At 51.7% G+C, this 12,089-nt stretch overlaps 1 protein-coding gene across 1 annotated transcript; it reads right to left on the bottom strand.

The window, feature by feature from the left end:
• Nucleotides 1–5,110: 5,110 nt before the first annotated feature.
• On the bottom strand, nt 5,111–7,612 carry ID3 (inhibitor of DNA binding 3, HLH protein). Its single transcript, XM_038758321.1, has 2 exons — nt 7,255–7,612; nt 5,111–5,421 (listed from the first exon to the last, which is right to left on the bottom strand). The coding sequence occupies exons 1-2, from the start codon at nt 7,567–7,569 to the stop codon at nt 5,362–5,364; spliced, it is 375 nt and encodes a 124-aa protein (XP_038614249.1). The 5' UTR covers nt 7,570–7,612; the 3' UTR covers nt 5,111–5,361.
• Nucleotides 7,613–12,089: the final 4,477 nt, after the last annotated feature.

The following is a 12,089-nucleotide window of genomic DNA, read 5'->3' as shown; positions in this document are numbered from 1 at the left end:
TACTTCCCAAGCGCTTAGTACAGTGCTCTGCACACAGTAAGCGCTCAATAAATACGATTGATGATGATGATTTGCTCCTATCAACCCCAGTACTTAGTACAGTACCTGGCACATAGTAAGGGCTTAACAAATCCCGTTAAAAAAAAAAAAAAAGCCCTCGTCCCCCGCTCCTTCTCCCTTCTGTGTCATTCTGAGAAGCAGCGTGGCTCAGTGGAAAGAGCCCGGGCTTTGGAGTCAGAGGTCATGGGTTCAAATCCTGGCTCCGCCACTTGTCAGCTGTGTGACTGTGGGCAAGTCACTTAACTTCTCTGGGCTTCAGTTCCCTCATCTGTAAAATGGGGATTAAGACAGTGAGCCCCCCGTGGGACAACCTGATCACCTTGTAACCTCCCCAGTGCCTAGAACAGTGCTTTGCACATAGTAAGTGCTTAATAAATGCCATTATTATTATTATTATTCTCTGTGTTCTGCACACAGTAAGCACTCAATAAATTCGATTGAGTGAATTCTCTGTGCCTCAGTTCCCTCATCTGTACAATGGGGATTAAGACAGTGAGCCCCCCGTGGGACAACCTGATCACCTTGTAACCTCCCCAGTGCTTAGAACAGTGCTTTGCACATAGTAAGCGCTTAATAAATGCCATTATTATCTATGCACTTTAGACTGTGACCTTCGGGTATTTGGTATTCATCCCATCCTCAGCCCCACAGCACTTAGGTATGGTACATCTCTATAAATTATATAAATTATTTATATTAACGTCTCCCTTCCCATCTAGACTGTAAACTCACTGTGGGCAGGGAATGTTTCTACCAACTCCATTGTATTGTACTCTCCCAAGCACTTAGTACTGCGCCCAGCACACAGTAATCATTCAATAAATACCACTGATTGATTGACTGAGCCCCTTCCTTCCTCTCCCCCTCGTCCCCCTCTCCATCCCCTCATTTTACCTCCTTCCCTTCCCCACAGCACCTGTATATATGTATATGTTTGTACATATTTATTACTCTATTTATTTATTTTACTTGTACATATCTATTCTATTTATTTTATTTTGTTGTTATGTTTGGTTTTGTTCTCTGTCTCCCCCTTTTAGACTGTGAGCCCAATGTTGGGTAGGGACTGTCTCTATATGTTGCCAATTTGTACTTCCCAAGCGCTTAGTACAGTGCTCTGCACATAGTAAGCGCTCAATAAATACAATTGATGATGATGATGATTGGAGCCCAGGGATCTGGCGAGACCTGCGGACCTCTTCTGAGCAGACACCCCCCTGGGCAGGGGCCCCAGCTGGGCACACGATGCCACCAACCTGTGCCCGCTTCGACCCCGCTGTTCTTCCCTTTTCACTCTGACCTCAGGCGAGGGCCTTCTGGGCTGTCATTTCTGAGGATGAGCTGGGGCTCTAGGACTTGTGTCCTTTCATTCATTTCATTGTCGTATTTATTGAGCGCTTACTGTGTGCAGAGCACTGTACTAAGCACTTGGGAAGTACAAATCGGCAACATATAGAGACGGTCCCTACCCAACAACGGGGTCACAGTCTAGAAGCAGCGTGGCTCAGTGGAACGAGCACAGGCTTTGGAGTCAATCGTATTTATTGAGCGCTTACTGTGTGCAGAGCACTGTACTAAGCGCTTGGGAAGTACAAGTTGGCAACATATAGAGACAGTCCCTACCCGACAGTGGGCTCACAGGCTAGAAGGGGGAGACAGAGAACAAAACCAAACATACTAACAAAATAAAATAAATGGAATAGATATGTACGAGCAAAATAAATAGAGTAATAAATACGTACAAACATATATACAGGTGCTGTGGGTAAGGGAAGGAGATAAGATGGGGGGATGGAGGGGGGAGAGAGTCAAAGGTCATGGGTTCAAATCCCAGCTCCGCCACTTAGCTGTGTGACTTTGGGCAAGTCACTTAACTTCTCTGTGCCTCAGTTACCTCACCTGAAAAATGGGGATTAAGACTGTGAGCCCTCCATGGGACAATCTGATCACCTTGTAACCTCCCCAGTGCTTACAGCAGTGCTTTGCATATAGTAAGCACTTAATAAATGCCATCATTATTATTATTAGAAGGGGGAGACAACACCGCAAAAAAAGTAGACAGTATTCCTTGCCAATCAATCCAATGTATAGAGAACTTACTGTGTACAGAGCACTATTCTAACTGCTTGGCACATTGACTCTCCACAGGAATCTTGGCTTCCAGACTCTTTCACTTGGCCCCACCTTGTCTATCTGTTCTCTTCATCCGCTAGTCCCCAATTCACTAGCTTTGTCCTTCCCAAGCCAATCTTCTAGTTCTCCTTGGCCCTGCACTCTCCCACCCCCTCACTCCCGCTGCTCAGCTGGGACCTCCCTCCCTCTCCACATCATCATCAGTGATGTATATTAAGCACTTATTACGTACTAAGGGCTTGAATGAGTACAGCATGGATAGACCACAGCTCTTTCCACATTCAAATCCCATTAAAAAAAAACACCACCCTCCTGTCCACTCCTTTTGTCCTCTGAAGTTGCATTTTTATGTTTGTCTCTTTCTGGTCAGGGAATGTCTCCCTTGGTTGTTCCGTACTTCCCAAGCAGCTGGTACGGCCCATCAATGGTAGCAGCGTGGTTCAGTGGCAAGAGCCCGGGGTTTGGAGTCAGAGGTCATGGGTTCGAATCCCAGCTCCGCCACATGTCCGCTGTGTGACCTTGGGCAAGTCACTGAACTTCTCGGAGCCTCAGTTCCCTCATCTGTCAAATGGGGATGAAGACTGTGAGCCCCCCGTGCGACAACCTGGTCACCTTGTATCCCCACCCAGCGCTTAGAACAGTGCTTTGCACATAGTAAGTGCTTAACAAATGCCATTTAAAAAAAATGGTATTTATTAAGTGCTTACTATGTGCAGAGCCCTATATTAAGCATTCTGTTTCTGGGCAGGGAATGTCTCACTTGGTTGTTCCATACTTCAAGCACCTAGTATGGCCCACACCACCGATTAATGGTATTTATTAAGCGCTTACTATGTGCAGAGCACTGAATTAAACGTTTTTATAAGTGTTGGACTCTCCACAACTGACTTAGCAAACGCATTTCATACCCAGAAGAAGTTTACAGTTTAGACGGGGCCCTCTCACCTTAAATGTCGCTCCCACTAACTTACCTCCAGGAATCCCTGTTAGGTGGATCCTCAGCAGAGCGGCGAGAAATTTGCAGATTCCTACTAAATCCAACTGGGGTTCCGCCAAGCGCTGGAAAAACTATTTGGAGCGCAGGTCCTTCTCTGGAGCCGGGACTCCGACTGGAACTTTGCACACTGAGTGCTCAGTCAATAAATATAGTAAGCACTTAATGACTGAACGAACTATGGTTTGGAGGTGGGTGTAGAGGGGGAGTTGGTGAGGTGGCTGCCCGCTATTCCATCTCCACAACCCAGGTGAACTGTTCAGAGAAGGCAAGAGTGTGATAGTGGGGCACAGCACGACCATATGATGCAGTGTGGCTCAGTGGACAAAGCACAGGCTTTGGAGTCAGAGGTCATGGGTTCAAATCCCTGCTCCGCCAATTGTCAGCTGTGTGACTGAGCAAGTCACAACTTCTCTGGGCTTGTTATCTCATCTGTAAAATGGGGATTAAGAGCCCCCCGTGGGACAACCTGGTCACTTTGTAACCTCCCCAGCGCTTAGAACAGTGCTTTGCACATAGTAAGCCCTTACTAAATGCCATTATTATTATTATGGAGGGATGAGGACACCCTGAGCCTCCACCTTCTGGCAGGTCATGTCATCTGATGAGTGATGTGCCCACCCTCTTTGTTGGGGGAGGCCTAACCACGGGTCATAGTTACCTGGAGGGCAGGGGGCTGCCATCGTGACCTTATTTTCACGAACCCGGTTCCCAGACCATTCCCTTTCTGCAGCAGTTGGGGCTCTTTGGGGTGGGAGGAGAGACCCCCTTTCTGCGGGGAGGGAGAAATCACGGGTAGCCCGGGACCGGCAGGAATGTCCAGGCAAGGGAAAAGGAGTGAAGGGAAAGGGGATGTTAGGGTAGCCATACGTGGGGAGGGGGGCTAAAGGTGAGCCGATGCCCAGGTGCCCAGCTGGCAGACAGGCAGCTGTCCCACCCTCGTCTCCCCGGGTGCCGGACAGGCCCTGGCGGGTTCGGGGACCTACTTGGGTGGGCCTGTGACAGATTCCTCTTCAACTGGGCTCTTTCCAGTTGGCCAGGCTGCTTCTTTTACTTGTACATATCTATTCATTTTATTTTGTTAGTATGTTTGGTTTTGTTCTCTGTCTCCCCCTTTTAGACTGTGAGCCCACTGTTGGATAGGGACTGTCTATGTTGCCAACTTGTACTTCCCAAGTGCTCAGTACAGTGCTCTGCACACAGTAAGCGCTCAATAAATATGATTGATGATGATGATGATGATGATTCCTCAACAGCCCCGGGCCTGTTTCTCCATCTGGGTCAGTGGGGGGCCTGCCTGGCCCGGCCCAGCCACCCCCACACTCTGCCACTCCAAGTGGTGGGTGAGCTGTTGCTGCACTAGTACAGTGCTAAGCGCTTAGTACAGTGCTCTGCACACAGTAAGCACTCATATACGAGTGATTGCCCCGCTGCCAAGGACCAAACACCACCCGGGCCCCCAACACTTCCCGATCCCCTCCAACACACAGGGGGGCCCTTGGGGAGAGTTAGGGTCTCCGGGGACCCCCGGTCCCCCTCCAGCTCCCGAGGGGAGGAGGGGCCTCCGCCTCCCGTGGGGGCTGCCCTCGTCCCCGGCGGAGAGGAGGAAGTCACTCCGGGAGCAGACCCCCCATCAATCCTTATTTATTATGTGTCAAAATTACAAACTTTTAATATAAAAGTTGATGCAGAGTCCGGCGCGCGCGCGCTTTTGGCCCCCAAAAGTTCGGAGTCCAGTTCTCGGAGGCGTTGGGGGCCCCCAAAGCCCCCCGGGCCCACCCCCACCAGTTCGCCCCCAATAAACGGGGCGGGGTCCCGGGCCGGGCGGCGGGCCCGGGCCCGGCTGGCGCCGGCGGCCGCACCTGCAGCCCGGAGGAGGAGGAAGAGGAGGAGGAGGAGGAGGAGGGAGGGAGGGAGGGAAGGAAGGAGGAGGGGGCGGGGACCCGGGGGAGGGGCCGGGTCACGGCCGGGGCTGCAGACGGGCTGGCGCCGCCGCGGAAGCAGCCGTTTGCCGCCTCCAGCTGACACGCAGCAGGCAGGAGACGGGGAGGGGGCCCGGGGGGCGGCCAGGACGGGCCCCCCCATCCCTGCCCTCCGCTCCCAACGGCCGGGAAGGTCCAGCCTCACTGTCCGGCCCTACGGGGCCCGTCCGGGGGGCGGGGGACACCCCTGGGTCACGGACACAGACGCCTCTCGTCGCCGCCGGGGTACAACTCGGAAGCCAAGTCGGCCGCCTGCGGGGAGAAAGCCAGAGGGTGGGTCAGCGTCGAACATTCCCTCATTGAGCGCCTACTGGGTGCGAAACACTGGGCTAAGCGCTTGGGAAATACAACTTCATTCATTCGATCACTTTATTCAATGATCGATTCATTCAGGCGCTTAGTACAGTGCTCTGCACACAGTAAGCGCTCAATAAACACGACTGAGGATGATCGTACGTACTGTAGTTCTACACTGCGAGCCCACTGTTGGGTAGGGACCGTCTCTGTATGTTGCCAACTTGGACTTCCCAAGCGCTTAGTACAGTTAAGCGCTCAATAAATGCGAGTGAATGAATGAATTGAGCGCTTACTGGGCGCAGAGCATTGGACTAAGCGCTTGGGAAGTTGGCAACATATAGAGACGGTCCCTACCCAACTGCGGGCTCACAGGCTAGAAGGGGGAGCTGGACAACAAAACATATTAACAAAATAAAATAGAATAAACATGTACAAATAAGAGTGAAACGGCGTGGCTCAGTGGAAAAAGCCCGGAGGTCATGGGTTCAAATCCCGGCTCCACCAATTGCCAGCTGTGTGGCTTTGGGCAACTCGCTTCACTGTGCCTCAGTTACCTCGTCTGTCAAAATGGGGATTAAGACTGTGAACCCCCCGTGGGGCAACCTGATCAATCGTATTTATTGGGCGCTTACTGTGTGCAGAGCACTGTACTAAGCGCTGGGGAAGTACAAGTTGGCAACGTATAGAGACAGTTCCTACCCAACAGTGGGCTCACAGTCTAGAAAGGAGGGGACGACAGAGAACAAAACCTTGTAACCTCCCCGGCGCTTAAAACAGTGCTTTGCACATAGTAAGCGCTTAATAAACGCCGTCATTATTGTTAAATGCGCACAAACGTATATACAGCTGCTTCTAGACTGTGAGCCCACTGTTGGGTAGGGACTGCCTCTATATGTTGCCAACTTGTAATAGTGATGATGGCATTTATTAAGCGCTTACTATGTGCAAAGCACTGTTCTAAGCGCTGGAGAGGATACAAAGTGATTAGGTTGTCCCACGTGGGGCTCACAGACTTAATCCCCATTTTACAGATGAGGGAACGGAGGCACAGAGAAGTCAAGTAACTTGCCCAAAGTCACACAGCCGACAAGGGGCAGAGCCGGGATTTGAACCCATGACCTGACTCCAAATCAATCAATCATATTGAGCGCTTACTGTACTAAGCGCTTGGGAAGTACAGGTTGGCAACGTATAGAGACAGTCCCTACACACACCTGTGAGTGTGAGCGGACTCACACTCACAGACTCCAAAGCCCATGCTCTTTCTTTTAGACTGTGAGCCCACTGTTGGGTAGGGACTGTCTCTACATGTTGCCAACTTGTACTTCCCAAGCGCTTAGTACAGTGCTCTGCACACAGTAAGCGCTCAATAACTACTTCACTAAATACCCCGCCCCTTGTCAGCTGTGTGACTTTGGTCAAGTTACTTGACTTCCCTGTGCCTCAGCTCCTTCATCTGTAAAACAGGGATTAAGTCTGTGAGCCCCACGTGGGCCAACCTAATTATTCTGTAACCTCCCCAGCGCTTAGAACAGTGCTTCGCACATAGTAAGCGCTTAATAAATGCCATCACTACTATTACAAGTTGATCGCTTTCTACCGGGCCACGCGGCTTCTCTTGGACTTCCCAAGCGCTTAGTACAGTCCTCTGCAATCAATCGTATTTATTGAGCGCTTACTGTGTGCAGAGCACACAGTAAGCGCTCAATAAATGCGATTAATTGATTGATTGAGGGGAAGGAGGGGGTTCGGCGTGAGGTCTCAGTAGGCCCCCTCCCCGGTAGTCACCTTGAGGGAGAGTGGGGGTCCCGTGCCCGGTGGTGGCGGCGGCGTCGTCTCCTCCAAGGCCCCCTGTAAGTCCAGGATGTAGTCGATGACGTGCTGCAGGATTTCCACCTGGCTCAGCGCGGTCCCCCGGGGGATGCCGGGCACCAGCTCCCGCAGCCGCGAGTAGCAGCCGTTCATGTCGTAGAGCAGGGCCAGCGGCTCCTCCAGCGCCGGCCTCTTGCCGCCTCCCCGGGCGATGGCCAGGCTCTGCTCCGACAGGCAGCAGACGGCCTCGTAGCAACCGCGCACCGAGCGGACCGGACTGATGGCCTTCATCCTCCCGTGAACCGGCGACAGCACGACGACCACCTTCTCCCTCCGTCCCGCCGCCGCTTCTGCCTCCCCCCCTCCTTGCAGCCCTCTTTTATAGGCGCCCGACTCCGGGCCCCGCCCCCTTATGCAAATCAATCCCCTCCCATTGGCCGGAGCGGCGGACGGGGGTGTGGCCGCGCTCCCCATTGGCTGGCCGGGCGCCCAACCGAAGAACGAGGAAGCGCCGACTTCCAAAGGGGGCGGCGACCACGGGGAGACTCTGCCTTATAATAATTATAATAATAATAATACTTCCCAAGCGCTTAGTACAGTGCTCTGCACATAGTAAGCGCTCAATAAATACGATTGATGATGATGATGATGATTAGCTTATTATTCATCATCATCATCATCAATCGTATTTATTGAGCGCTTACTACGTGCAGAGCACTGTACTAAGCGCTTGGGAAGTCGTCATCATCATCATCATCAATCGTATTTATTGAGCGCTTACTATGTGCAGAGCACTGTACTAAGCGCTTGGGAAGTACAAATTGGCAACATATAGAGGCAGTCCCTACCCAACGTTGGGCTCACAGTCTAAAATCAATCAATCAATCGTATTTATTGAGCGCTTACTGTGTGCTTACTAGGTGCAAAGCACTGGTCTAAGCGCTGGGGCATTTACAAGGCCCTACTGAGAGCTCACCTCCTCCAGGAGGCCTTCCCAGATGGAGCCCCTTCCTTCCTCTCCCCCTCTCAATCAATCAATCAATCAATCGTATTTATTGAGCGCTTGCTGTGTGCAGAGCACTGTACCAAGCGCTTGGGAAGTCCAAGTTGGCAACATATAGAGACGGTCCCTACCCAACAGTGGGCTCACAGTCTAAAAGTGGCTTTTTAGACTGTGAGCCCCCTCTCCATCCCCACCATCTTACCTCCTTCCCTTCCCCACAGCACCTGTATATATGTTTGTACATATTTATTACTCTATTTATCTTGTCCATATCTATTCTATTTATTTCATTTTGTTAGTATGTTTGGTTTTGTTCTCCGTCTCCCCCTTTCAGACTGTGAGCCCACTGTTGGGTAGGGACTGTCTCTATGTGTTGCCAACTTGTACTTCCCAAGCGCTTAGTACAGTGCTCTGCACACAGTAAGCGCTCAATAAATACGATGGATTGATTGATTGACCGTCCCATGTGGGGCTCACAGTCTTAATCCCCATTTTACAGATGAGGGAACTGAGGCACAGAGAAGTGAAGTGACTCGCCCAAAGTCACACAGCTGACAAGTGGCGGAGGCGGCATTTGAACCCATGACCTCTGACTCCAAAGCCCGGGCTCTTTCAACTGAGCCACGCAGCTTCCACTAGATTGTCTTCTAGGTTGTCGCCGGGCTGATTTCAATTGAAAATGTGTTTTTCCTTTTTTTCGCCCCCCTGCAAAACCTCCCTGAAAGGCTCCTCTGACAAAATCCCTCTCTGCCGCCAACCCGGTGCCTCCTCCTCCTCCTCCAGCCCCGGCCGGCCTGAGGAACCTTCGGAAAACTTTCAGAAAGAAAAGAATCCGATTTGCGGGGATTCGTGTAAGGAATTAGCGCGGCCTTGTTCTCAATTTGCTGCCCGCGTGACCTCCAGACTCCCTGGCGCCGGGAGTGATCCTGTGACCAGGGAGACATTAATTGCGGTGAAGCTGAGGTTACGATGGAGAAAACAGATTTGGCCAGGCTGGGGTGACTTTGGGGAGCCGGCTGGGCGAGACCGCCTGAACGAGAGGGGCCGTCTGGCGGGGTCACGGAAGAAGACCCGAAGATGGAGCAGAAAAACGGCCAGGCCGAGATCAATCAATCAATCAATCGTATTTATTGAGCGCTTACTATGTGCAGAGCACTGTACTAAGCGTTTGGGAAGTACAAATTGGCAACACATAGAGACAGTCCCTACCCAACAGTGGGCTCACAGCCTAAAAGGGGGAGACAGAGAACAAAACCAAACATACCAACAAAATAAAATAAATAGGATAGAAATGTACAAGTAAAATAAATAAATAAATAGAGTAATAAATATGTACAACCATATATACATATATACAGGTGCTGTGGGGAAGGGAAGGAGGTAAGATGGGGGGATGGAGAGGGGGACGAGGGGGAGAGGAAGGAAGGGGCTCAGTCTGGGAAGGCCTCCTGGAGGAGGTGAGCTCTCAGCAGGGCCTTGAAGGGAGATCCGAGGGCAGGCTAAATCCCACGACCCGTGGGGATGGAGAAAGAACTCGACATTTGTGATCCGCTGCTGCTCCCCCCCCTTCCTACACTGTGAGCCCCACGTGGGACGAGGACTACTTCCAGCTTGACCATCTTATTAGGGTGCTCGGCAAATACCGATTGCTTAACGAACCCCTAAATTACTATGATTATTCTGCAACCCGGTACTGAAGTCAGGACACCGGATTCGCTTGTGTCCACCCCGGCGCTTGGTAGAGTGCCTGCCTGGCACACTGTAAATGCTTAACAAACACCACAAGTTGTTATCGTGACTGTATTTGGTAAAGGATTACTGTGTGCCAACCACTGTTCTAAACGCTGGGATAGATGAACGAGCCAATCAGGTTGGACATGGTCCCTGCCCCACATGGGGCTCACAGTCTAAGTTACAGCAGACAAAGCAGTTCCCTGCTCAGACAGTCCACGTGTGTAGACCACTCTGGCTCCTCCAGTGAAATATCCCGAGTACCCCTGTTTGGTTCTGATCCCCCATGGACAGGCTGGCCGGGAGAAGGCAGGCGGTGCTAATTTGCCGCCCGAGGCGAAGATGCTGCCCCAGCTGTGGTCAAAAGCCATGCCATACTCTTGTGGCAATCAGGCCGGAGAGCCAGTCTCCTAGGGGCACACTTTGGCGCTGAGTAGGTCTCAGCCTCCCAAGTCTGGGACTCCAACCTGAACCAGGCCCAGATCCCAGGCCTACCACACTCCCACATAATCCAGGTGACCAGGCCTAAATCACGGCTCCTTAGGGCCAACATAGCTTTCGGGGGACGCCCCGAATAATCTCGAATGTAGGCTTTTGGAGAGCCATCCCTATGCGATCCAAATTTCATTTTGGTCTAGTTGTGATGATCGCATTATTCGGTTTTCCAACGCAAAGGTTCCTGAGGTCAGGGGTGCCAGCTACAGGGGTTGTCGGGGCCGGTGATTCCGGCTGTGAGGGTCAAACCTTTGCCTCCCCCCACTCCCAACCTCGGTTCTGTAGGCTTGACTCCCGACCACGTCGCACTGTCCCCGTCTCCAACCGGACCCCAGGGCGTCCGAGCGAGGCTGGAAGGACCCCAAATGGGAGGTTCCTGACCCATTGGGTCTGTGCTAATCCTCGTCCCGTCCCCCTCCACCGGGGCGGCTGGCTACTACTGTGCTAAATGACCTCAAGGGAGGGGAGCGGGTGCTCCTGGAAAGTTTCCGAGGGCTCTCTGCTCTCGGCCTGGCTGTCCTGCACGGAGCCTCCGGGTTGGCATTCGGCTCACTTGGGGGAGAGCCCATCAACTGGGAGGCCGGAGCTGTCCGGAGGAAAAGGCCGGGCCGGGGCGACCCTCCCCCTTTCCATCCCCCCCATCTTACCTCCTTCCCTTCTCCACAGCACCTGTATATATGTTTGTACATATTTATTACTCTATTTATTTTACTTGTACATATCTATTCTATTTTATTTTGTTAGTATGTTTGGTTCTCTGTCTCCCCCTTTTAGACTGTGAGCCCACTGTTGGGTAGGGACTGTCTCTAGATGTTGCCAACGTGGACTTCCCAAGCGCTTAGTCCAGTGCTCTGCACACAGTAAGCGCCCAATAAATACAATTGATTGATTGATTTCTATTCTATTTATTTTGTTAGTATGTTTGGTTTTGTTCTCTGTCTCACCCTTTCAGACTGTGAGCCCACCGTTGGGTAGGGACTGTCTCTAGATGTTGCCAACTTGGACTTCCCAAGCGCTTAGTCCGGTGCTCTGCACCCAGTAAGCGCTCAATAAATACGATTGATTGATTGATATCTATTCTATTTATTTTATTTTGTTAGTATGTTTGGTTTTGTTCTCTGTCTCCCCCTTTCAGACTGTGAGCCCACCGTTGGGTAGGGACTGTCTCTAGATGTTGCCAACTTGGACTTCCCAAGCGCTTAGTCCAGTGCTCTGCACCCAATAAGCGCTCAATAAATACGATTGATTGATTGATTGATTGATTGACCCTCGCCTCGACGTCCCCCCCACTCCGCTCGCTCCCCCTCGGCCTTCTTCTTTTCTTTCTTTCTTTCTTTCTTTCTTTTTTTTTTTATGTCTATGAAAGGATGTCATTAAGGCCTTTGTCTGAACTGTTTTTGTTTCGGAACTTTTCTCACAATCCTATTTTTTGTGGAGGAATCTGCCCCTTGGCCAGCTGTGCGTTCCCATCCCTCCAGCTGTGTTGATCTAACTCACAGCTCCAGACAGGCTGGCGCCAGCCCGGCGACGTCATGCATTCACACGGAGCTGCGTGGCCCGGGCAACCTCGGCCGCCGCCCGG

The sequence above is a fragment of the Tachyglossus aculeatus genome, chromosome 16 (genome assembly GCF_015852505.1).
Source record: "Tachyglossus aculeatus isolate mTacAcu1 chromosome 16, mTacAcu1.pri, whole genome shotgun sequence".
In the NCBI taxonomy this organism is placed as follows: Eukaryota; Metazoa; Chordata; class Mammalia; order Monotremata; family Tachyglossidae; genus Tachyglossus; species Tachyglossus aculeatus.
This window is presented reverse-complemented; position numbering and strand designations above follow the sequence as displayed.